A 27,046-nucleotide genomic window follows, 5' to 3' on the forward strand; every position below is an offset into this window, starting at 1 on the left:
TCACTGTTAAGCACTGGGCTAGTGAGGACCATAGGAGCTGGTGAGATCATACTATACACAGCTAGGAAGGCCACTTGTTAACATTGATGGTGCGGTCTATGCCATGGCACTAAATAACATCGATTTGAGGTGCTACTCAAGGTTTCCAGAGAGTGCGACCATCTTTACTTACAATCGTTGGGATAAGGGATGGTGTCGACAGGATTTGCTTGAGACCTCTGCATCGGTCATAAAGAGGCTTTACGGGGTTCTTGTCTTGCTTAGTTGCCTGAAAAATAGAAAATGCATTCTGATTTTTTTCCCTCAGACAATATTCTCCCTGTGCCCACCACGAGATGGGGAGCCATCCCAGAACCCATACAAGCTTGACAAGCGGTATGGACAGAGATATGGTCCATTCCCTAAGGCCAAACAACAACGGGTCATGTTTGGAAGCCGCAGAGATCAGAGCACTTGAACACAGCAGTGATTAATGGGAAGGAAGTAAAAAGAGGGTGTCTGCTGCACATCATTTCTCCTAGGAAAAAAATCCCATAAGGGGTAGGGGGCGAGCACAGAAATTGGACCCTAAGGCTTTGTGGACTAGTCTGCAAAACACGAGTAGTGTTAAACCTCGAATTTACCTTTAAGTGACCAATCAAGACCTATCACTTTTTCTTCTGAACAATTATATTGTTTGGACTTTGGTGATTATATTTATGAACACAAACTGGGTACAGATATCCGCCCACTATTACACACATAGAATGCACACGGCCTTACTAATTCAAACAAAGGGGTTAGAGGTTCAGAGCTGCTTCCAGGCTTCTCCAGAGGCAGGCAGGTTTTCCAGTTGACTCGCTCAAGTTCCAACTAAAGCAATTCCCTGCCTCTTAGTATACCGATGTGTTCTGTGCCCGTCACACATGACACATCCCTACACACCATTGTACCAGGTCAGGTTCCATATAAAAAGTCAATGTCTCTCTTGTCTGCTTATCCACGTATCTATCCAAAGTGGCCAAGCCCCTCTTTTCCCTTGTCCCCCACATATCCACATGCTGTCTCATGCACTAACTTACTGTATGCTCATTACACACGGCCTTCCCTCCATTCTCAACCAATGGTTCTTCAGGGTGGGGTATGGGAGGAAACAAAGTCACCACATAGTCACCCGCATGGTCTTTTATGGACGCACCTACTACAGAATGTTAAAACTCTGCCTTCCCAATCTGTCTTCCCAGAGACGTGAGACAAAAGAACATAGCTCCCCGGTGACATTTAGGATGTCACCCATCAGAGCTACAAGCCACCCTGGTCCATGTTGATCTCCCTGCTCTGTGAACCTCCCTATTTCAATATTGGGACCTGAACTTTTCTGTTTCAGTCTTACCTGCCCAAAGAAAGGTTCACTGGGGCCCGAGATGCCGCCATATTATTTGGCTTCTTACCACTATCTACCGTATCCCTGTCCTGATTACTAAGAAGTTCATAGGTACAAAGAATTCTAAGTTTTAGTAATCTCCATATGTGTGTATGCGTGTGTGTATACAATATATATATATATGTGTGTGTATGTAAAAAAAAAATATATATATATATATAATTGCCTTGAACTTAGAGATCTACCTGTCTCCTGAGTGCTGGAATTAAAGACCACCATTGACCTGGCTACATATGATCTTCTATGAGCATACACACACACACACACACACACACACACACACACACACCAGGCTGTAACCTAAGACTCTGTATTCTCAGGAGAAAGAGAATTTACTGTAGAAGTCTTTTAGTTTTGGTTCACACCCTTAAGCGCCTTTAATTTTCTAGCCAAATTCACTCTTTCAACATTTTCTTAACATCTTTACACACACACACACACACACACACCACATTCAGTCAATATGAAGTCCATAGGATTTTAATACATTTTAAGAGGGAAAATATAAATGTAAGCTCAAAAAACAGTTTTTCTTTTCAGTACCTCCCTGGGACTTACATTCTCTAGAAAGCACAACAATGTACCTGGAGCATTGGTCTCTTCTGAAATTCGACTGTGGTTTTTCTACCTATATGCCCCCACCCCAGTTTCTAGGATAAACCAAAAGGGGGGGGAGGGAGATCATGACATCTGCTGCAAGATTATGTCTTCTAGGTATGACCTGAAAACTGCACCCATGTAATCTCAACCCTATGGCAGGCTAAACAAGGCCTGAACAACGGACACACCAGTTTATAGACAACATGGGTAGGGGAATCTTACAGGGCTCCACCCCAGGACAGAGCTACAGGAAACTAACAAATATAGAGGGAGAATTAGTCATCCCTAGGGATGAGCCCCCTAATTGGTCAAGTGGTCGGCCCTAAAAACATGCACATAAGCAACACTAAATGGACTTGGCACACTGTATTGATGCATTTGTGTGCACACACCTGCTTGCGTGCATACGTGCATGTGTGTCTGTGCGTGCACACATGTTAATTAAAGAGAGGCCATGAGTTTTAGAGGGTGCAGGACAGAGACAGGAACTCGACAGCATAGGAGGAATTAGGAATGAGAGAAATTATGTGATGAAAATGTATTTTAATTTAAAAGAAAATAAAAAATTAAAAATACGCAAGTACAAAGAAGCTTTAAAAAGCATATATATATACATACACATATATGTACATATACATATATACATATATGTGTATACACACACACACATGTATGAGAACAAGGAGGCTCTAGTATCCCTGGATAGTAGATAAAGACTGAGATACGCATACAATACACACATGTCCTCTGCATGCTAATGATTTTACTCCTGGGGTTGTCACTGACTAATCTCCAAGTAAAAACAATCATGTGAAGCCAGCCCTCCTGTGGGCCTCAGACACAAAGAAATATCAACCAAGTCCTAAAAGAACAACAACAAAATAACAACACTAGTTTCCTATCCAGAGGAGGAAAATGTCCGTTTTATCGAGCTCCCTGAGCAAAAGCACATTTAGAAGTATGAGTGGAGGAATGAGTATATTTAAAAGGAAAACAAACGCAAGGTTAAATCTGCTTTAGCTCCAGCAGATTTGTCCTAAGTAACCTCCTGACCAGCGCCAGAAAGAAAACATCTGGGCTAGCAACTTTGTGGCAGTTTGGAATGCTATCTTCCCTCCCGGTTGCAATGCCAGGCCTAAGAAGGCGAGCGGCCTGGGAAGTGAAGAATTGTCAGCATGGCAGAGTGAGCGAGCTGCCGACAGATATTACCCAATGGCGTTTTGGGAGAGCTCTCTCTCCCTTAACCTCCCCTTCCATTTATGCCGCATTCCACAGCAGAAGAGGGGAGGGCTGACTGGTATCATTGGGGTTTATCTGTTCATAGTGACCTAGAAAATGACACCCATCACCCTGGATAGCTCTCTGGCTAGTTTATGTGGACAGTGTAGATAGTTATTAGTGAGCCATATCTTACTCAGTGTGATTCCCTTCACGAATTAAAAAGAGAAAACATTTTTTTTGTAGTGCAGATGGCCAGCAACATACAGGAGTAGAAAAAGAAAATAGATTTGTTTCCAATGATTTTTCTAATGATTATCTCTTTTTCAAAACACAAAATCCCTAAGTAAAGGAGGGTGATGGTGTAAAATTATAAAAATATAGCGCTGTCTTTTTACCCGCTCTAGGTCTGGTACTGCAGTGCCTCAAAATATCTGCTAGATATCTTAATCTCAGTCAGCAAAGCGTCTCACCCGCTCTGCTCCATTTCATATCACATCTGAGCCTGGCAGCAATCGCTCTACCCATCTAGTTCCCAAGGCAGGTTTCCATGCCAGAAACACACATCCCAACTCCTTGGTGGCCCAAACTAGCCACCGTACACTCTCTTACACTTAAATCGCTACATAAAAAGAACACACAACACGGGGCTGGGGATTTAGCTCAGTGGCAGAGCGCTTACCTAGGAAGCGCAAGGCCCTGGGTTCGGTCCCCAGCTCCGAAAAAAAGAACCAAAAAAAAAAAAGAACACACAACACAATAACCTTTGACCCAACTGATAAGATATAATTGCCCACCTAGACATACAAAGCCCTGTACACATCCATCCCTTAAGAACATTCATAACAACCTGTAAAGGTACAGCGTGGAATCTTAACTTCAGCCTCCACGTTGGGTCCCCCCTCCCCCTCCCTACTCTGCTGTCTCCTCCCCTCTTCCGTTCCTGTCTCCTCCTCTTCCTTCAAACTTTTCTCCCGCCCATCCGTCCTTCTCGTCCAATGACAGGCCTCATTCTATCTTGCACCTGCCTCACCCGTGACATCATCCCACAGAGGGGGATTTGCAGGGAAAGGCTGAGTCACAATATCTGAACAAGGTCATGCTGTATGTCAGTGGTCCTCAACCTTCAGAATCCTGCTCTGATTTAATACAGTTCCTCATGGGGCTGGGGATTTAGCTCAGTGGTAGAGCACTTGCCTAGGAAGCGCAAGGCCCTGGGTTCGGTCCCCAGCGCCGAAAAAAAGAACCAAAAAAAAAAAAATACAGTTCCTCATGTTGTGGTGACCCCCCTTCCCCCACACACAACCATAAAATTATTTTGTTGCTCCTTCATAACTATAACTTTGCTACTGCTATAAATCATAGTGTAAATAAATATCCGATATGCAGAATACCTGACATGTAACCCCCAAGGGGGTTGAGACCCACAGGTTGAGAACTGGTACCATAGTGTTTACTGGCTTCAGTGTGAGTTCTGACTAAACACCAATGCAAGACGTTCCCGAAACGTCTGGGGCTGAGAGAAAAAAAAATCACTCACCATGGCCATTTTTAATTTGATTTAGATATATGGCAAGAAGGCTAGATGAACGTCATCTTTCCACTCAAGGTTTAAGAAACTGGACTTCCGGAGATGAACTGGCATGCCACAGTTACCGAGGCAGGGAACAAGCTAGATGTTATAATTATGTCTCCTCCCGATGGCCCCCTAGGGTTCCGTGTTATACGTCTCTGGAGTGGTACTGAAATGTGCAATCAAAGCCCGCATGTTCCACGGCAGAAACCTCTGTCTAAAAGGCTCAGCTCGGGGGAGGGCGGCAATGGGGGGAGGGTTGGGAGGGGGACACCCATAAGGAAGGGGAGGGGGGAGGGGGATGTTTGCCCGGAAACCGGGAAAGGGAATAACACTTGAAATGTATATAAGAAATACTCAAGTTAATAAAAAAAAATAATAATAATTTTAAAAAAAGAATAAAAGTAAATACATTGAAAAAAGAAAAAAAAAAAAAAAAGGCTCAGCTCTACTGCAAAGCTCCCGGGGCTGTTGGAAGACCTACTCTGACTCTCATGAAGCCACTCAATACTATTTGGTTGGTGCTGGAGTTTCTGCCATTTGTACAGGGGTGGTTTCTAAGCATTCAGGTTCCCGTCTGGAGACTCGTTTCACTCAGTTGTCACAGGAGGCCAACCGACCATCCCGGCCTGCTCAGGACCACCGAGGACTTTCAGTGCTCAAGCAACAAAAGCCCCATGCAAACAAGGAGGGGTTGGTTACCCAGTCCCTCGGAGATCTTAAATTTGAGGCGCCCCAGCATATGTCACTTGTTAACATTTTCATCGCTACACCAAAATCTGCCACCTCTCATAGTCCTGGTATGTCGGTAACCGGACTGGTCTCCATGGATCCTACCTCATCTTTCTTCCCGCTAAGGCACTGGTTCTCAACCTGTGGGTCGAGATCCCCTTTGGGAGTTTATTTATCAGATACCCTATATCAGATATTTACGTCATGAATTTATAACAGTAGCAAGATTACAGTTTGGAAGTGGTAACGAAGACGGTTTTATGGCTGGGGGTCACCACAACATGAGGAACATTAATGGGTCGCAGTATTAAGAAGGTCTTGAGAACCCCCAGTGTAAATCTTCGGCATGTGCTTTTGTTCCAGTTAAAATAGGCTTTGAGGATGCTGTCTTTCGGCCGATGTCGCTACAATGACCAAGGCATGCTGGGTGGTTTGTTCACACAATAATCAGATCTTTTAAATGGTTATCATCTCGTACCGGTTTTCTGTTCCCACTTGGCCACCCCTTAACTCCACTTCACAGCCCGAGAGGGCCAGCGTCATTCCACTGGCCACAGCTACTCTGACCGCATCTCATGCTGCCCCATATCTCAGCCCCCACCCCTGAGATTCTTCGGTATACGCAAAGCTCTTCCCTTGACACAGCCTTAATACTGGGGAGTTCTATCTGGAATCTTCTTTGCTGCTCTCTTGGCTGGCCCACTTTCTTGATTAAATGTCAACCCTGTTCAAGAAGGACTGTTCCTCTTGCCTTCTGACGTGTGTCTCCTTCATTCCTTGCACAGTGCTTACCAAAAATCCTTGTCTATTTAAGCCAGTTCTTGTGTCCCAACTCTCAGCAGAAAGGCAGTCCAGGACAGCAGTCCTGATGTGACTTCTCTGTCTTGATTTATCTGAACTTACATGACAAGCCCTTGAATCCTTTTGGAAATGTATAACTGTCTGCATCAATCGGCAACTATTATGGTTTGGATATGAAGTGTCCCCCACCCAAAATCTCATGTGCTATGTCTTGGTTCTCCAGCTGGTAGCTCTACTGAAAGGTGACAGAGGCTACTGACATCATCAATGGATTAAACCCACGGACTAATTAAGAGCTGAGGAGACCCCTGGGAGTTGGAGCCTTGTCAGAGGATGTTGACCAATCAATCATGAGGACATCAATACTGACTAAGATGTTTAGACAGATATGGACAAGTTAACTCTAAGATACAAGAAAGCCCCTTGGAAATACTAATCAATAGGAAATCCGAGATGTGCCTATGTGTACATTACCCATTGGCCATCATTAAAGTCTAGAACATTGGGATTGGGGGATAGGCTAGTCATGTGTTTAAAGACAACATACCAGCCTGTGAGCAAACCATTACTGATCTCCCTTTATTACTCAGGACACATTGGTTCTTTCTCAAACATAAAAGGAAAAAAGGAAGATGGCAGTGACTGTGGTCCCATGTGTACTGCAGTACACAAGACTCAGGGAAAAAAACTAAAGCAGAACATAGAAGCCTTCTAAGATCTGGTATATATGATCCTGTCCCTGTATGACCAGATCGTTCATGGCAGAATAGGAAAAGCGATCACACTTCTCCACAGGACTTCATTCGGAGTTGAATATCATTCACTTGTCCAATTCTGTCAAGCAAATGCATACCCAGTCCCTATTATGTGTAGACACCGTGACACTCTGAACAGGCAATAGTCTTTCTGTGCAAGTGACATGATGGGTGTGGGGCAATGGAGGGTATTAGAGAGGTGACAAGGTGACTCCTGCTATTATATAGGAAATAAAAGGTCAACCACATCAGCCTCAGCTTTGATACAGGAGGGACCTCAAGAAAGCTCCCCTGGCCTTAGCCTGGCAGACAGCATCACAAGAAGGGATTACCCAGGTAAGTGTTGCTTTCCTTTATAAAATATAATCTTTTCTTGCTAAGCCCTAGGCTTATGGGTCCTAATACCTCACTGACAACATTAGCCCAGCTGTCTCAGATTTCAAACCTCGGATATCTATAGCTGGAATCTTTGATCCCTACCTATCACTCCCTAGAAATCACGGCTCTATTCTTAGGGCATGAAACTCTTACTGGATGACTCTCTCCTCTTTATGACACTTTACCATTTGGGGAGGGGCCTGACTGGAGTGTTTCTTTGCCAATTATTGCCTGGGTCTATGTCCTAACTTGGTGGAGCAGAGACTCCCATCCTCACCATCGTCCACCAACACACCTCTCCTCCACAAGTGGTACATTTTAGGATCACATAGCAACAGTCCTAAGTCACAGCCATTAACCCACCAGGAATTGAGCAGGTCAAACAGACAGGACTCTGGTGGCGAAGTGCACTGACAGGAGACCAAAAGCATGTCGTCCTTGCCACCCCGTGCTAAGGCAGTGAGGTACCTTCACATCATCCTGGGGCGGGATCTGCTCTCTCTTCTCCAGCATCACTGCATCTGAAGTCTCCTCACCAGAGGAGCCTGGCTCGGGTCCCACAGCTTCCGACTTGCCATTTTCTCTGGGGCCTGGAGGTTGTTCACAGGACAGGTTTCTCCGAGGGCCTTTGGGAGTGCTCCCTTGTTCTTCCGACAGCTTCAGTTTTAGTTCTAAGAGAAATGCCCGGAGTCACCATGAGCAGGAAAGGACTCGCTGGCCCAAATTAAAACATGGCTTCTTCTCATGGATTCCCTAGGTATGAGCAATGCTTGTAACGTCAGCCTTAACCATGACCAATATCATAAGCGCTCCAACAGCCATGCAGACAGAGCCCCAGAGACCCGGCCCTCGTGGGGAGAACCATATGAGACAAGAATTCAGATTTGGATGGCAACAGACTTCTGGAGGAAGACCTGCTCTCCCCTGCCCCCAGCTTTCCACTGTTGCCTAGTGTAGCAGTTGAAATTCTCTACGGAGCAGTTTGTGGGTGTGCATGGTAAAAGCTGTATATAAGGTAAGGCCTCGGGCTGGAGAGATGGCTCAGTGGTTAAGAGCACCCAACTGCTCTTCCAGAGGTCATGAGTTCAATTCCCAGCAACCACATGGTGGCTCACAACCATCTGTAAAGAGATCCCATGCCCTCTTCTGGTGTTTCTGAAGACAGCTACAGTATATATAATAAATAAATAAATCTTTGAAAAAAAAAAAAAAAGGTAAGGCCTCTGGAAATGCAGGGGTCCATGCATCCCATATGCAAAACTCAGGAACAAGAAGAGAAGAGAGGGGTTTTGGAAATTCCAGCTCACACACTTGTCACACTTCTCATTTTTATCTAATGCTCTCTCCCCTCAAAGATTTAACTAACACATTCTCCCCCTCTCCCCTCCCTCCCTCCTTCCCCTCCTCCTCTTTCTCTCTCTCTCTCTCTCTCTCTCTCTCTCTCTGTTTGTGTATGTGCATGTAGTTACAAGTGGCTATCTGTGAGCCGCCCAGCAGTGAGGGTTCTGAGAACTAAACTTGGGTCCTCTAGGAGAGAGAGAGAGAGAGAGAGAGAGAGAGAGAGAGAGAGAGAGAGAGAGAGAGAAGCACTCTTAAACCCTGAGACTTCTCTCCGCCTCGTTAATTTTCAAAATCCAGAGTCCACCATTCTAACAATGTGGCTTTATGCAACTGTAGACATTAAAAATAAAAAAACCTGCCTAGGGCTTACCAGGGAATTGCATTTCAGAATATGCCACAGCAAGAAGTTGAGTTTGAGTAAGACCATTTACGCTGATTTTTCAATTATATAAATTTTTTTCAATTATATACTATGGCTCCCTTTCTTCATCTAGCTTTGTGCTCTGGCTTTATGGTTGGTTTGTTTGTTTGTTTGTTTGTTTGTTTGTTTTAATGTTGCTGACTCAGCATCTAGCTGCAGGGCATGCTTGCCTGAAACCGACTGTATAGCCCAGTCTATCAATTCTCCTGCCTCGGCTTTCCAAACACTGAGATTATAAGCCACCACGCCAAGCTTGAGGTTTAAAGGCTGCATGTTTCACAAGCGTGCTACACCATTACCATCTAATTACCAGTCCCCTCTGGTTCTTGATCCTGGAACTTCCAGAAACTCGAACCAACTCCCCCTTTACCTTAAAGTATTGAGTTACAGAACAAAGGGAGGAAGAAAATAACGTTCTGAGCCTACAGCATTGATAATACAGTGACACCCCAGAAGGGACAGGGGAAAAAAAGGATTGGACCCAGAGTCCGGGAGCCAAGTCATCTGCACGGCTCAACACCTCTAAGCCACATGCCTTGCCTGCCTTGCTTAGCACACTCACCTGTGTGGTCTGGGAAGTGGATTGGGGTGTTTTTGTTTCTAACAGTCTAGTAACCAGGGGAGTTAGAACTCCACAGGTCGGCTGGAGGTCCCAGGTCTCTCTCGTAAGGAGGTTTATTAAAGGCGCCTGAATGATGTGTAGGGTCACCTCAAATGGAGCTTCAGTGCAGGCAGGAACCCAGCGCTCAGGAAGGCTCGGGTGGAAACGGACTGCAACTGCCCTGAACATTACACTGTTATAGCCGGTGCTCTCTGAGAGAAGAGACACTTGCCTTTGAGCTGTTTGCGCCCTTTAGCCAAATCGTTCATCCATTTCAGAACTTCAGGATTCGAAGTCTTGTCCCCGTGTGACGGCTACAGAGGGAGGGGAAAGTCCGAGTGGATGGGAGCGCGGAGGGGGGAGGGGGGAAGGGAGGAAGAAAGATGAGGAGGGGAGAGGAAAGGAGAGGGAAACGAGGGAAAAAAGAAGAGCGAAAATGTTAAACAGCGGAGCCACGCAGGGAATTCAGAGACACGTCGACCTGGACACTGGGGCAAAGTTCCCGTGAGTGGAATTGCTCTGCACCTTTGTTCCTCCACCGGCGTTATTCCAAAGCATGCCAAGGCACCCAGCACATTTCCACCCATCCCAGTGCACCCCGCCATCTACCCTCAGTCATAAACCATCCACCACCCATACCACTGCCAGGTCATACTCTGCCAATAGAGACGAGCGTGATGACAATACAAAAGACGAATGCTTTATATGTGGCTTAGGACTGGGCCCTGCAGGGAAACACTAACCAATTGGGAGGCTGGGTACCCACCAGTCATGTCCTTAGAGCTCAAGAAAGCAGCCCCCACGGTCTCTGAAACCTGATAATTGTCCAATAGCTGCTCTGGGAGGGAACAGCCCTATTTCTAATCACTATTGGTACCAAGGTACTGAGCTGGCGTGAAACTGAAATTTACACATCTGACCTTGGGCAGATGATTGAGCTTTTCCACGCTCTGCCGTCTCACATATTAAACATGCGAGGATTACAGTGTCTCCCTCACAGAGTTCCTGTGGTGGATTAATATCTATGAAACACTGAAAGCAGCTCTGGGTGCATGCTGAACAATGCAGAAGTGATAGGTCAGACGGTAAATGTTACTGTTACCGGCTTATCCTCACTAGCAGCACAGGTGGTAACAGGAATATTCCCGCCAAACCCTCAAAGGAATTCTGCATGTGTCTTCACTGACACTCACACACATGGAGGGAGATGTGTGACTCTGCCAGTCAGATCATTCACTTCCAAATTCCTTCTCAGCACAAAAGTGAACTGTCCCCAGAAAAGAGAAATCAGTCAATTAAAACTGGCAAAATATTTTTGGTTGTGAGCCTAGCCCTTGGTGCTCTCAGAGACTGAACCATGAACCAAAAGCATACATGGGCTGGACATATGTAGCAGATGTGCAGCTTGGTCTTCATGTGGGTCCCAAACAACTGTAGCAGGGGCTGTCCCAAAAGCTGTTGCCTATCCATGGGATATGTTCTCCTAGTCGGGCTGCTTTGTCTGGCCTCAGTGGGAGAGGATGCGCCAGGGTGGAGGGATACCTACGAGGGTCCACCCTCTCAGAGGAGAAGGGGAGGGTTGGGGAGAGGATTATGGGAAGGGGTGACCAGGAAGGGGGCAGTGAGTGGGATGTAAAGTGAATGAAGAATGAATGAATGAATAAATATGGCAACATACCCTTTCCCTCTATGCCACAGATCATAATGTAAATCTCCATCCAAAGCTACCATGCTAACTTAAAAGCAGGCTCAAGAGAGTTACCCCCACCTGAGACGACCCTAGGAACTTGGCTGGGAGGGCTGGGAGGCCTCTTTCACAGAGGTACCTGTGCCTGCACTGTTAATAGCCACTCCGTGAAGACCCACTTCCCCCCATAAGATGTGCGACCAGAGCGATGTCTTCAGTGAGAGACGCAGGATGATGGCAGAGCACATTCAGGGTACTTAACAAAGGCACACACAAAAGCTTTGCATGACATCATCTGATACACAAGAGTTTGTGTTCACCGCGAATGATCCCGTCAGTTATGGGGTGACACAGAAACATACATCGAAAAACAAGGTGGAAAGGAAGACTGAAGGAAAAGTCACTGCCCCTCCCGTGATGGAGCCCGAGACTGCCAGAACCATGGACAGAGACACGGGCTGCCCAAAGCTTTGGTCATGGGGAGTGAAGGAGGGGGACGACATGGGACACGACATTGCTTAATGGAATCCCACTTAGGGTCTCCGGAAGGAAGCCTTATGCTTAGAACCCTGGTGTGTAAGCCTAATTCTTTGGGCTTAGCTGTCTAGACATATTGACAGCCCGAGTTTTACATTTGGACTCTAGAACCCTCAGAGGATTCTCCAGACTAAGGACGTGTGTACGCAGGTAAAAGGGAAGCTCACTGGATCTACCCGACACACCACCAAAGGAATACACCAAACACACAAAACACACTAGGAGCTCAAGCCAGTGACCAACAGGGTAGTAAGTGTTTTGCTATCCGCAGGGTGGAGGAGGACTCGGAAGCTGGATTTTATGGCAAAGTACTTGAAAGCCCGAAATCAGTTGCAGAAATGAATTTTCTTTTGATGGTTCTGCCCTTGGGGAAGCTCTCTTAAGGTTAACTTCAGGTTGCGTAGAAGATGGCGCCCAAGCCGCCGAAGTTTCCACACATTCATAACGGCTTTTTTAGGCCTCTTTGTGCCTGAATGGAAATGTCTATCTATGGTCAGACACCCAAACTCACAACTACAGGCTTTGTTAGGGGTGATTAAAGTGAGGCCACCAGGTTACTGTTGCAGATACTGTTGTGGGAGATTCCTACAAAGAAAGGTCATTCATAAGACACTTTAGAAAGACTTCTGGTCGACCATGAAAAGACCTGAGTTGTCCTAACTAGGTTCTTGGCTGTGTGACTCTTTAAATTCATGTCACCTCTCTGGGCCTGTTTCTTCAGTCACTGGGTAAGAAAAAGTCTGGCTGGCTCTGCCCAGTTTAAACATGTTCTTTTTTTTTTTTTTTTTTTTCTCGGAGCTGGGGACCGAACCCAGGGCCTTGCGCTTCCCAGGCAAGCGCTCTACCACTGAGCTAAATCCCCAACCCCGAAGGTGTTCTATTAATAGTGAACATCTGAGCCCCTCAGGAGGCAGAGGCAGGTGGATCTCTGTGAGTTCAAGGCTAGCCAGCTCTACAAATCAAGTTCTAGGACAGCCAGGGCTACACAGAGAAATCCTGTCTTGAAAAACCAAGTGAGAGACAGAGACAGAGAGAGAGAGAGACAGAGAGAGAGAGAGACAGAGAGAGAGAGAGACAGAGACAGAGACAGAGAGAGAGAGAGAGAGAGAGAGAGACAGACAGACAGACAGACAGAGAGAGACAGAGAGAGACAGAGAGAGAGAGAGAACATAGTGAACATCTGGATGAACTGCCCTTTCTAACCAGGGCTACATTTGGCAGAGACAGAAAGACGTGTTTATGTAGACATCCCAAAAGCCGAGATGCCCAGCAGGAGCTAAGGTTCAGAAACAACCAGCAGGCTGGTAACACCACTGTCCGACGGATGAGAAGGAAAGCAGGCAGGTGGCTTGCCAGGCTTCTGACCACAGCTTGGCACCTGACAAGAGGCACAACCAGATGCCATTTCCTAGGATATATAAGGTGCTGACTGAAGTGGGGGGGGGAAGGTAAACACTAATGTAGTGAATTATCAACCCTCCCTGCCTACTGCTCTAGCATCTATACCTGTCCTCTGTTCGTGCATGCCTGTGTGCATGCGTGTATGCATGGATAGGTGCGTGCATGCGTGTGTATGTGGGCATGTGGGCAGGTGCATGTAGGTGCATGTGTGTGGGGGCGGGTACATGTGTGGATGCGTTTAGGAGGCAGGGAGTGACGGGACCGATTGTCTTTTCATTGCCTTTGAAGCTTCTCAAGGCAGGGTAAAAGATGCCAAGAGAAATTCCCTAAGTAAGACAGACAACCATCAGTGGCCATAAGATTTAGAAAAAAATAATGCATGTGCACAGCACAGGTGGGGACCCAGTACATATTTAACGTGCACAGGTCCCCTTCCTTTCCTCCCAAGACAGAGCCCATCATGTGGCCTGCTTGTATTGCTCAGACAGATTAAAAGGTTGGTGATACCTAGGACCTTTTGCTCCCTTCATAGCCAACACTGCAGGGTTGTAAGGGTCACACTGGTTCCTTCAAGAGTGTCCTCAAATTTCAGTTACTGCTGTATGACTCAGAATAGGAAGTAGCGTGTGCAGACACAGGAGGCTGCCAGGGCTTTGTGTTGGATTACAATCTAAAACAGTCAGACTCAGGAAAGGCAGAGGTGTTAACGAGCTCGAAATAGAACCCCCATTGTCACTCCCCATTGTCACTCAGAGCTGTCCATCATGGTGGTCTGGTAAACTCTAGTAGACCAAAGGTGAAACCAGCTCCTACCAGAACACTGGGCTACCCAAGATAGACACTAAGAACCCTACGACACCACCACTCAGGTCTGTTCTCTGTTAACTTACTGCTCCAAGCCTCAAAAGATAGCTCACAGCTAGTTAGAAGTCTTCAGTGGATCGGGGCTTATTTATCTGCGGGATAAAGACCGAGACGGTAGGCAGAGGCAACCCTGTTGCGTGAACAGAGAGTAGTCATGACTGCTCAGTGGAAACCATGCAGCATCCTGGTTCAGACAGCCGTAAAAGTCAGTCTGATGGCGCCCTTCCTATAAAACTAGATGCCCCTCCCTAAACTCTCTCTTCAAAGCCATAGCCACGCAGGACAGGAAGGGAGGAACAGACCACTACCCACTCATCGCTCTGCTGCAAAACTTACCACGCGCTCACAGACACCTTCCGATTGCCTCTGTACCGAGTGCTTAGGGAGCCTTTCAATATTTCAAGATGTTTGAGAGATTGCTCCCTGCTCTGTTTTATTCTAATAACAAGCTGTTCTGGGCTGTCTGCCAGAGACCCACACTGTCTTTATGCAACTCCCTGTGAACTTGAATTTTTTTTCTACTCTTTGGTCACCAAGAAAGCAAACATAGGCTCCTTTGGTCAAACAGACACTTCTCTGTGATTCTGCGGTTTCGTGTGTGAGGGAAGACAAAGCCATGCTGGTAACCCTGCTGGCCCCACAGAAGGACTGGGGTCTGCTGGAGAAAGATGGTTCTGTTTGGTTTTAGTGAGTGGCCTCGGCAGGTAGCACCTGAGAAGTCACCACTCACCCACCGTGAAGTCCCTTCATGGCAAAAACAAACAAACAAAAACAAAAACAAAAACAAAACAACAACAACAAAAAAAAAACAAAAAACCAACATACAGAACCCAAAATTCTCCATCACTATATTCTTCAGTTACGAGGAAGAACATGTTTTGGGTCCCAAAGTTCTTATCAGCACAGGGGTGAAGGAAGTGCAACAGGAAGCTCTCCAAATTTTCGATCTAGAAAACCTAGTTAGTTGACTCTGTTGGTCTTCCTTCGGAATCCCTGTCCTCGTGGGGTCCCTTAATCCTCCCCCCAACTCTTCCACAAGATCCCATCTACTGTGGGGTCTCTGCATCGCTTTCCATTGGCTGCTTGGTAGAGCATCTCAGAGGGCAGTTATGATAAGCTCCTGTCCTGCATGTCCTTTGGAATCTGTTGCCTGCCTGTGGATCCTGTCCCCCTAACTGGGCTGCCTCATCTGGCCTCAGTGGGAGAGGATGTGCCTAGTCCTGCAGTGACTTGATGTGCCGGGGGCAGGGGGTGGGGTCTAAGTGGGGAGAGTAGTGAATGGGTGATACCCAGATGGGAGCTCCACTTCTCAAAGAAGGGAGGAATGGGGAAAGGATCTATGTGAGGGGGGTATTGGCATGTAAAGTCAATTAATTAACTAACTAATTAATTAATTAAAGAAAACATAGTGTCAATAAGGATGCTCAGAAAGACCAGGGAAATAAGAGCTATAGCGAGTGGGAAGTCTCCTAACAGAGGTTAGCTGCCTACAGGTGAGAGCAGGACAGACTCGCCATCGGATTCAATTAAGCTCAGCTCTTGGTGTGGGGTATGGGTGACCAGTGGATACAGAGCTGTCCTCCAGCAAGGAAGGGAGCAGCCACAACCAAGGGATGGAGACCCAAGAAAAACCGGCATGCTTCCCAGACACAATCTGGGCCTTCCCGTTAAACCCTGGGGTACTTACGCGGTATTTCTTTTCTTGTTCAAATTTCTCTTCAAACTTCCGAATCTTCCTCTTGAGGCTTTGGATGTGCTTAGTGAGCTGCGTAATGGTCTGGGGCTCCTTGCCATCCCCACCACCGCATCGGGAAGAGCTTCGTGGCCTGCCATGGTTATACAGACGGACAAAGAGTTTCAGAAAGGGTCTCAGTGAGCATGGCTGCCTGACCTCTGAACCCTGGGAGATCACAGAATTCCAGGCGGCAGCTCCTTACGCGGCTAGTGTACCAAGTCATCCCTTGGGTTGACCTCTGACCTTGTGACATGCAATATGGGCTGATGATCTTGTTGGGGACTCTTTTGTATACAAACGTCAAAATATCAGCACAAGAGATGCATATTTCAAAGCAGAGTGAGGCCGACCTGGGACTCAGAAGAGAGGCCCTGCTGAGGTGCGCCCTTCAACAGGTTGTGCAAGCTGCACCTAATGGCGTTTTCAAAGCAAGCCTTAAATGGGTAGTTAACTATTCTGACATAGGGAAACCCTTTCAAATATGTCAGAAGGAGTGGCTCTCTCTCCAGACAATATTTCCACAGTCTCAACATGACCCGCAAATTTCCATGCGACTGCGGTGACTCACTCTGCCCGCCCTGTTCATCATCCATGATCCCTGGATAAACTCAACAACGGCAGTTAAGCCGCGGGAGAGGCGCTAGGGGCATGGAAAGAGAGCAGGCTTCGGCCAGGGGCGTCTTCCTTTTTACTACGCGTCAAAAGTATTTGCGCAAAGCTAGAGTGGACCACAACACAGATCCCAGAACTGACCCCAAGCAGACGGGGGCAGGGGAACACTTCTGGGCACACAGGGGGATGCTGCTCAATGACCGATGCGGAGGTCACGTCTGGCACGGACAGAGGGAGACTGCTATGCTAGCTGCCCGTTGACTCTGGGGAGGACCGTGGTTATTTCGGGATACTACTTTTCTGGAACCTAACAAGCTGCTGAAGGGGAAACTTGCCAATGTATATTTCCCTCTACTGTTGGGCCTGGGAAACACACTGAGCTAACTAAGAATGACACTTTAGAAGTGTGCAAGGGCTGGGGATTTAGCTCAGCGGTAGAGCGCTTGCCTAGGAAGCGCAAGGCCCTGGGTTCGGTCCCCAGCTCCGAAAAAAAAGAACCAAAAAAAAAAAAAAAAAAAAAAAGAAGTGTGCAAAGACACACGCTTCTTCACTCTTTCCGAAGCACCCAACGTGTCTTTTGATCCTTGTGACCGTCTCTCTCTGGGACCCCCCACACCTCGGTAAAAGAACGGTATTGCCAACGGGAGTGAGAGAGAAGCCTTGCTTTATCACGGTCTGACGGAGTAACCCACGGGCACGTCTGCCCTATTTCAGAGCTGAATTTCACTGTAGTGCTATGAAGGTCTTTGGGGGAAACTGCAGGAAGCGAAGACGTAGGCCTCCTTACATCATAAACTGCTGGCTGCTGGGTGGGGATGGAGCTGACTCGGGGTCCAGGTTGAACCTCTGACTTTGGCTAAAGATGGAGCATCGTGGCGAGAGCAACGGATTGTCGCCATCTGTGATGTGATGGAGCAGCCGGCTGGTCCCTGCAGACTGGAGGTCATCCGGCGTACCGTCGGCGTCGCCCTGTGCATCCTTATGAGCTGGCACGGGGTCTGGGGAGACGAGATGAGAGATCCAGGCTTAGAAGTGACCAGAGAGCTCGAGGCTGCCGTGTTCCTAAATAAGATCGTAGTGTCGGGCTGGAGAGGTGGCTCAGTGGTTAGAGCACCGGCTGCTCTTCCTGAGGTCCTGAGTTCAAATCCCAGCAACCACATGGTGGCTCACAACCATCTGTAATGGGATCTGATGCCCTCTTCTGGTGTGTCTGAAGGCAGCTACAGTGTACTCATATACAATAAAATAAAATTTAAAAAAAAAAAAAAGATTGTAGTGTCAGTGGTAACGGCTTGTTTCTGTCGTGGATCATAACGTCAGTGGCTTGTTTCTGTCGCGTCTCCCTTCTGGAGAGACGAAAAGCTTTCAAAACACTGTCATGTTTGTTCGCGCAAAACCTGGATGGAAAATATTACAGAGCCACCGACAAAGGTGTTGGAAGACAATTCCAGAAGGAGTTGTCCCGGCCAGCACAGCACAAGGATCTCACTGGATGTTATCTGAGTGAGTCGGAGGGTACGCGGAGAGAAGCTAAGGGTGAATCAGAGTTTGGGTACCAGATACAGGCTGTGAGGAAAAAGGGGGTTAACAGAACTATCTGCCAGGTAGGAAGAGAGGAAGAAGAGGGAGGAGGAGTCAGTCTCCAACTCGAGGCCATTTCAGCATGCACAGTGCGCAGAGCGTGCCCGGCAGAAAGCACAAAGTTCACAGCACGGGAGTGATACTCCAGGCCAGGGAGAAGATGGCTGCATCGGTGGGCAAAGGTCAAGGCTGAGGGAGCTGAGTTCAACCGCTGGCACCCACATGGCTGGAGAAGGAAACCAAATCCAAATCAAAGTCATTCTCACATGTGTCCTGACATCATGCGTGCAAGCACACATACATACAAGTATATGTAATAAAACCCTAAAACAAAAAGGAAGAAAAGAGAAGAAAAAAGAAAGGAGGGAGAGATGGATGGATAGATAGATAGATAGATAGATAGATAGATAGATAGATAGATAGATAGATAGATAGATGCATACATGTGTACGTATGTACACACATACATGCATGCATGCATACATACATGCATGCATGCATACATTCATAGGAGAAACCAAAGAGATTACACAGTAACTCCAATATACAGAGTTAGGAATGGCTGTTCTGCTTTCTAAAATATTACATAACTGTGCTTTGGACAAAATCAAAATGAAAGCAAAGCCTGCTGCAGGGTCCCCCCCACCCCACCCCACCCCCGCAGGCCAGCTCTGAGCCTGATTCTCGGTGTGACCTCCTCCCCGTCCCTCCTAATTTAGGTCCTTAGTGCCCATTAGGGCCAGTCCAGATTCCCCTGTGCTAAGGGGGAGATGAAAGGTAGGCATGCTCCCAGAGGATCCCTGAAACACTTGAGTCTAGTCTCGAGCTCACAGATCTACCACCCCCCTTTGCCTCTCAAATTCCGGGACTAAAAATGTGTGCCACTACACCCGGCCCAGATTTAAATCATTTGAGATGCAGATACACGGCTTTAATCCAGATCCTTGGAGGTGGGAAGACACACTTCTAATCTGGGGCACGCCTCCTGCTGACAGCCTTATCTAGGGGACATGGGAGAAGGAAGCTTGCTCTCTGGCTTCTGGCTCTCAATCTTGCTGGCAAGTTCACCCTTTCACTGCCGTTACAGTCTATTTCTTCAGGATTGTGGAGCACAGTGAAAACCAGCTGAGACATCCAGCCTTGTGGACTGAAAGAACTATTGAATTCGTAGACCTTCAATTTGTAGACAAGCCTTTGTTGGAATATAGATAACCTGTAAACTGTCTTAATAAATCTCGTTTATATATGTGTGTGTATGTATATATAAATATATGTGCATATACATATACATTTATGTTTATATATGAACATATATAAAATATAAATATACAATATACATCTATGCATATTATATAATACATGTACATTGTATAATATAATATGTAATTGTGTATATTATATACTGTGCATATATACATATACATATAAAATATGTATATACATATGTGTATATATGTGTATATATAAACATATACACACATGCATAAATGTATGATATACATATATAATATAGTATACATATATGTATATGTATGTGTAGATGCGTATATGTATACATATGTTTAGTGTATATGCGTATGTATATATGTATATAGAATTATATATTAAATTATAGCATTATAGTATTATGTATTAAATATGTCATATACTATATATTATATATGTATATATATATATATATATATAGAGAGAGAGAGAGAGAGAGAGAATGTACACTAATCTATAGGTTCTGTTCCTCTAGAGGATGACTACAACTGGTAATTTCTTGTCCAAACATACCATTTGAATTGAGAAGAAGTTTAATTAAATCAGTTGGCAAGTGTATTTGTGTATATACTTGTGTAGACAGATTCACCAGGCTCTCTGTTCAAAAGAGGCCAAGGCAGGACTCGAAGCCAGTGCTGCCATCTGGGAACAGAGTTTGCAGCCCCTTTCCAACCAACTGCAGCAGAGGGAGAAGCGTGTGGCCACCTAGAGCTTGGTGGCTTCTCCAGAATCCTAAGGACATGATCTTTGTTTCTTCCGAAGTAAGGGGCAGCTTGCCAGGGTCCACGGCATGATACGTTACGGGGAAGGGGATGGGAGCCAAGAGCCTGGTAACTGTATGCTGGGTGGGTAGGGGCGGATTCAGCCAGTTTGCTGGCTTCCTTCTGTTTCCTTGTATAAAACACACAGGGCTGTGAAAAGACACAAGAGGAGATCTGCTCTACGGACAAGCAACACAGTACTCCACTTACAAATGGAGTACTCAGGCAAGCACAAAAGACATTCTTATTTTTTTTTTTTTTTGGTTCTTTTTTTCCCGGAGCTGGGGACCGAACCCAGGGCCTTGCGCTTCCTAGGCAAGCGCTCTACCACTGAGCTAAATCCCCAACCCCGACATTCTTATTTATAACTTCCAAAAATCTCGGTAACATATGTATCATAAATCATAGAAAAAGAAAACCCACAGTAATATAAAATTTGAGGCTGTTTTTTTGGTTTTTTTTTTTAAGATTTATTATATATAAGTACACTGTTGCTGCCTTCAGACACACCAGAGGAGGGCATTGGATCCCATTACAGATGGTTGTGAGCCACCATGTGGTCACTGGGAATTGAACTCAGGACCTCTGGAAGAGCAGTCAGTGCTCTTAACCGCTGAGCCATCTCTCCAGCCTGCAGCTGGGGTTCTTGAAAGGCGAAATGGAAGATATCTTAACCTGTCAGAACCCGGTCCGGGAATGAAGTGGTGGGAGAATTCTAAGTGCTTGCGAGAACCCTCCAAAGGGCAAAACGGGAGTCTAGTGACCTCGGTTTCTTCAAATCGGAGACTAGTTCTTGGGACATATTTTTGTGCTCGTCCTAGGTGTAGCAGGTAGGAGTGAGTTCACTTCAGATCGCTCGTTACCATTGGCTGCTGTTAGTTAATTAAATGCTTAAACTATCCTTTATATGCCTCCATGGAAAGATATGGTTTTGCCACAGACCTCATGACTGTGTACAACTTGAACTCATGAGAACTTCACTCCCGTGACCTCTCTTAACCCTCGGAGTGTAAACTGTCTGAGGCTGTGAATAAAGTTGGCTGTTGCAAGAGACTTTAGTCCGCCTCATTGATGGGCTCCATTTTTCCAGGTCCCTCGGCCTTTAGAGAGGTCACATTAAGGGCAGGTCTTCCACTGGCTAAGGGGTATGAACCAAAATGAAGTTTTAATGGTGTATGTGTGTGTGTGTGTGTGTGTGTGTGTGTGTGTGTGTGTGTGTGTGTGTGTGATGTGTGCTGGCGTGTATGTACACACACATGTATACCATGTGAGGCCCGGAAGATAACTTTACTGAGTTGGTTCTCTCATCTCCTAAAATATGAGTACTGGGGGTCAAACTTACTCGGTCAAGCTTGGCAACTTTTCCCCCACTGGCCACAAAATGAAACTTTTAAAAACTCATTCTTTTTTTCACGGCTTGAATGAGAAAAATGAAACCTCCCTCACAAGGCTAAGCAAGGGTGACCTTAAATAAAGCCACATCCTCACACCCTCGCAGCATATCCGTGCCAATCATTTTTCGTATTATATGCGTTTATCTAGACGTGATTGCAGCGTAGTTTTTGAAATTTTCAGTCTAATCAAGAGAATTACGTGTAAGATGCTCATCTGATTGGCTACCCACACCTATTAAACTAATCAGCGTTAGACTAAATTCATCTTAAACTTCCCAGGGTTGGGCTGGGGATGAGTTCGGGGGCTGCACACTTGTACAAAGCAAGCGGGAGGCCAGGAACACAATCTTTAAAAATCTCTAAAAGGAAGACAAAGTTTGCCTGCTAATCCTTGGTGAGACACTAGGATAAGGCATATAAAGGTATGATCGGCGCTCCCCTTGAGAACTATCATTTTAGTAACAATCACAAAATGAGGAAGATAAGTAATATTCCAAGAACCTCCTAGGTGCACCTACAGGGTACACCATGAGGGCTGTCAGTCGATGTATGCCTCAACGTTTTGGACCTCTCCGTTAGTGCTTCTTTCCAGAGAGTATCAGCGGGCATTTGTGGAGTGACTCACAGTGTCCTGACACTTGCTCTGAGAGCTTTGCATCATGGTCATGTGAAGCTGCCTTTCTGTCCTGTCAGGAAGATGTAGAGCTAGGCTGACCCATTCTGGTGGCGGTGTGGGAGGGAAGAACAGTAGAGGACGCAAAGCTGAGAAATAATTACCTCCAGTATGTGGAGGCCAAGAGACCACTTCTGATCTGGCTGCAACCCCAGGCAGAAGCAGATGTTACACTACAGTGACTCAGTCAGATTTAAAAATGGATCTTCCTAATGCGGATTTTTCAAAAGCAGCTCAAACTTTCAATAAACCTCTGCAAGAGCTGGAGAGGGCTCGGCTGTGTAAACCAGAGGCTTGCAGACTCCTTGTTTGTACTCTGGGGTTTGCCATTGTGATGGGCCCGTAGGCAACTTTCAGATATATCCCAATGGCTACGGGAACCTTGGTGGTTTGGGGCGTGAAATGAGTCCAAAGCATGCCCGTGATCTTAGCAAGTTTCAAGCCTCAACATTCTGGCCCTGGTGGCCTCAGAGCAGACAGCATGAAGGGTGGTACGCACCCAAAGGGAAGGCTATGGAAACAAGCTCAAATGTCACGGTGGGCTTCATCTGTCAACTTGCCGTGAACCTAGAGTCACCTGTGAAGAGGAGATGAAAATGACCTATGGCTCCTCCACCTTTGAGTCATTTTCTTCATTGCTAATAGGTGGCGGAGGACTGCATCCACCATCCCTAGATGGGTATGGTGGGCCTCTGTAAGAGTAGCTGTGTGTGGGGGTTGGGGATTTAGCTCAGTGGTAGAGCGCTTGCCTAGAAAGCGCAAGGCCCTGGGTTCGGTCCCCAGCTCCAAAAAAAAAAAAAAAAAAAAAAAAAAAAAGAAAGAAAGAAAGAAAAAAGAAAAGAGTAGCTGTGTGTGATGCATGGAAATAAAGTCAGAGAAGTGTACCTGAGAGCTAGGCTCCTCCTCCACACGCCTCTGCTTCCTCCCCAGGTTCCTGCCCTGGCTTCCTCATTTTATCACAGCGCCAGAAAGCAAACTAGGACAGCAACCAAAAATATCTGGTGGGTTCTGTTGGGTTGTAAGGATGTAATTTTTTTTTAAAGATTTATCTATTTATTTCATGTATGTGAGTACACTGTCGCTGTCTTCAGATACACCAGAAGAGGGCATCAGATCTCATTACAGATGGCTGTGAGCCACCATGTGTTTGCTGGGATTTGAACTCAGGACCTCTGGAAGAGTCAGTGCTCTTAACCGCTGAGCCATCTCTCCAAACCAGGGTGTAATATTTAAGCTTCTGAAGGAGCTAACAGGTCCGCAAGAAGGCAGGAAAGAGCATGAGGTCAACCTAGAGTCATGGCGATGTAGTGGCTGCTGGGGAAGCAGACGGACCGGCTTGGATAAGAGGTCAATCAGGGTGGAGGATAGTATCACCAGGCCAAGGTGGCCATGAGCATCAGGGCAAATGCAAGGGATTCTGGGTTGCACTAGCAGCTTACATAACTATCTGGCAGTTAACAGTTATAGGAGTCATACTTCCTTTCGAAAAGGAAGCTATAGAAATGACCTCAGATGAGGACATGGCCATCTATGCGTTTTGAAATGCTTCCTTTGGTTAAAAAAGGTGTCAGTGTAATAGTACATACCCCCAACACTGCGGAGGTCATTCTCAAAGCACGGGAGAAAAATTAACTGGACTCATAGGCAGAGCGCACGCTACGTCTATTACAGCAAATGCAGTTTGAGCTCTGAGAGTGGCGATTAATAATAATAATAATAATAATAATAATAATAATAATAATAACCTGCTCTACAGATTATTGTCTTTGTAGATACCCTCCGCCTAAGGAAGCTAGAACCGTGTCAATCACATTGGAGACTGCAACAGAGATCTGCAAAACCATCTGCGAATGTTGTCCCCACCCCCTGAAAACATTAGACATTATGAGACAGTCGGTATCGAAAGCCATATGCAATCATCGTAAGCTGGAACTAATGGGATATACACTCTGAACTGGGCAAGACTGACCACCTGTTGAGAGGTGGGCTATGGAGATGATGTGGAGAGCACGGGAACTTGCCCCCAAGTCTGCATCCAATCTTCAGGAAGAGCATTGACGAAGAGACTCGACACCCGAAAGGTTGCCCTCTGACCTCCACTGGTTCATAAAGATATGTATGTGTATCCATATGCAAACACACAAATGCAAACCACACACACACACACACACACACAAATTAAAATAACCTAAATTAAAACTTAAAGATAATAACAGCTCGCATTTCTTGAACAAACACCAGGATTGACATGGGCCATGTTTCACAAATCTTATTCTGTGCAGTTTTACAACAAAACCAACAGTGCTTAGCGGCCTTGCTGCTATTTAGAGAAAAGAAAGCTGAGGTAGGGAAGATTAAATGGCCGATACAAAGTCACCAAGTTGGCTCATGAAAGCATGCGCGGGGTTATTATTTCAGAACAAAGCTGAGTGTTGAATATAACATATTTAGCCTTTGAAGAGGATTATGGTCCACATTTCATACCAAGGTCATTTAAAAATAAAACCAAATAACTGGGCCATGTTTTGTGATCAATGCAAACTCTCTTGATATATGTAGCAAAGGGCAAAGCTGAATTAATATCTTTTTGACAGACATGTCAGTCCCAATGCTTGCAAACAGATCCTATATTAATCTTTGTTTACAGTTCTAAAATGATAAGTGTTGGTTTGTAGTTTTTTTTAATATGTGTGGGTGTCTTACCTGCTATGCACTGCCTGCGTACCTAATGCCCAGGAAGTCTAGAGTCTATGGGATCCCCTAGAACTGGAACTACAGGCAGTCATGAGTCACCATGGAGGTGCCGGGAATCGAACCAGGGATCTGTGGAAGCGCAGCCAATGATCCATCTCTCCAGCCCCAGCTGGACCAAACAGCCTAAGGTCAAGGTCTCAAACTGTGGGAGGCACCATGAGGGCAGATGACTGGCAATGTGGACCAGTGTTGATGAAGCCAGAAGGACCTGCCCCATCTGCTCTCAGTATGTAACAAGCATGGAGTTATTAGCTCGACAGGCAACAGCCTTTGAGTTCTTCAGAACACAGGGATATAACGAGAAAGTTGATACAAAAGATTCACAGCAGGGGTAGCCTGGGAGATAATCATAAAGCCATTGTTATTTTGTTAAAATAAAAAGGAAAGCTTTATGCCCATAGCTTGAAAGGCGTTAAATTATTTTTTGAACTGATACAATTATGGATTCCCATGGTGGTACGAGATTTGATGAACAGGGGTCCCCCTGATCATTTTGCCCTGCCCCATGCCTGTGAATGAAAATATTTGATGACAACTAAACTATCTCTCCCCATATTCATGAATAATATTTTAATTCAATCCAGTACTAATCAAATGGCATACACCAGAAAGTCACAAGAACCAGAGAAACTAAAATGACTGTGGGGACAATGAGCTAAAACAGACAAATTAACCACAAATCTGGGGTGTAGAACTTCAGTGTAAGAACAGATTCAAGGGCTAGAGAGGTGGGTCAGTGGTTAGAGCACTGACTGCTCTTCCAGAGATCCTGAGTTCATACCCAGCAACCACACAGTGGCCCCCAACCATCTGTAACAGGATCCGATGCCCTCTTCTGGTGTGTCTGAAGACAGTGACAGTGCACACATATAAAATAAATAATAAATCATTTTTTTAAAAAAGCATAGATTCAAACAGTCATTTTCAAAACAAAGCAGTTATAGGAAGTGCACACAAGCTGCCAACTTCATTTCAAAATCTGAAAGATTTTAAATAAGAAGACTAAGTTAAGCTGCACTTAGTGGGAAAGAACTGGAGAAGTCCCCATCCCAAACCATCTTCTTTGTTCCCAATCACCGCCCACCCCTGCCTGTGACACCTTCAACAAGTTTCACTGACTTCTCCAGAGTTATTTTCTCCTCTTTAATCTAGGGGTTGTGATGAAACCAGCCTGACTTTACTACGATAAGACAGAAATATCCGTTCAACCATTGGAAGCAAGCCAAGAGATCAGGTATGTTTATGTCAGTGTTCTGCACCAAATGCTACATTGTACACTTCCAAGCCCAAGTGTTACTGGCACTGGGAGCTGGAGGCCTTGGGTCAGGGAGGGCACAGCTTCAGTGCATTATAGAAAATGATTAGCAGGAATCCCTGGCCTCCAGCCAGTAGTGCACACACCTACCCTAGTTGTGACTATTAAATCCATATCCAATATCACCAAATGCGCCCAACAGAAGGGACACAAAATGGAGCCCAGCTGAAGTCGACTGAGGGCAATTACTGTCGGGCTACTTTGCACATCAGTAGCCGTTTTGTGCTTCAAGCAGCAGGTGGTGTGTTCTGAGAAGATCAAAAAGTTCTAGCAAGGGCCTGGTGATGCGTTTCAGTGGTTAGGAGGCCTCGTGGTCCTTACAGAAGATCGGAGTTCAGTTCCCAGAACCCATGGGGCAGCCCACAACCTTGTGTAACTCCAGTTCCAGAGGATCCATGCACACATGGTACTCATACATACATATATATATACATACATACATACATACATACATACATACATACATACATACAGGCAAAATGTATGCATGTACTACTGGCTGGAGGCCAGGGAGATATAGCATTTGGTGTAGACCACTAACATAAAGAATATACTTATTTAGAACATAAAAATATACTTATTTTATATGTAACAATAATAGATAGAGGGTTCAAGAAGGGTTT

The 27,046-nt window shown here is 45.8% G+C and overlaps 1 protein-coding gene across 9 annotated transcripts in view; it reads right to left on the reverse strand.

The window, feature by feature from the left end:
* The window catches only part of Fam13c (family with sequence similarity 13, member C), a 122,206-nt gene that overhangs the window by 6,979 nt on the left and 88,181 nt on the right, over positions 1 to 27,046 (reverse strand). For all 9 annotated transcript variants that reach the window (NM_001399503.1, XM_087597262.1, XM_087597261.1 and 6 more), the window contains 5 exons: positions 17,467 to 17,677; positions 16,020 to 16,158; positions 10,076 to 10,157; positions 7,949 to 8,151; positions 173 to 268 (listed from right to left, as the gene is read on the reverse strand). In NM_001399503.1, the coding sequence (NP_001386432.1) occupies positions 173 to 268; positions 7,949 to 8,151; positions 10,076 to 10,157; positions 16,020 to 16,158; positions 17,467 to 17,677 (731 nt within the window). The remainder of the gene's footprint in view (positions 1 to 172; positions 269 to 7,948; positions 8,152 to 10,075; positions 10,158 to 16,019; positions 16,159 to 17,466; positions 17,678 to 27,046) is intronic.

Source organism: Rattus norvegicus, chromosome 20, assembly GCF_021556685.1.
Source record: "Rattus norvegicus strain SHRSP/BbbUtx chromosome 20, alternate assembly SHRSP_T2T, whole genome shotgun sequence".
In the NCBI taxonomy this organism is placed as follows: Eukaryota; Metazoa; Chordata; class Mammalia; order Rodentia; family Muridae; genus Rattus; species Rattus norvegicus.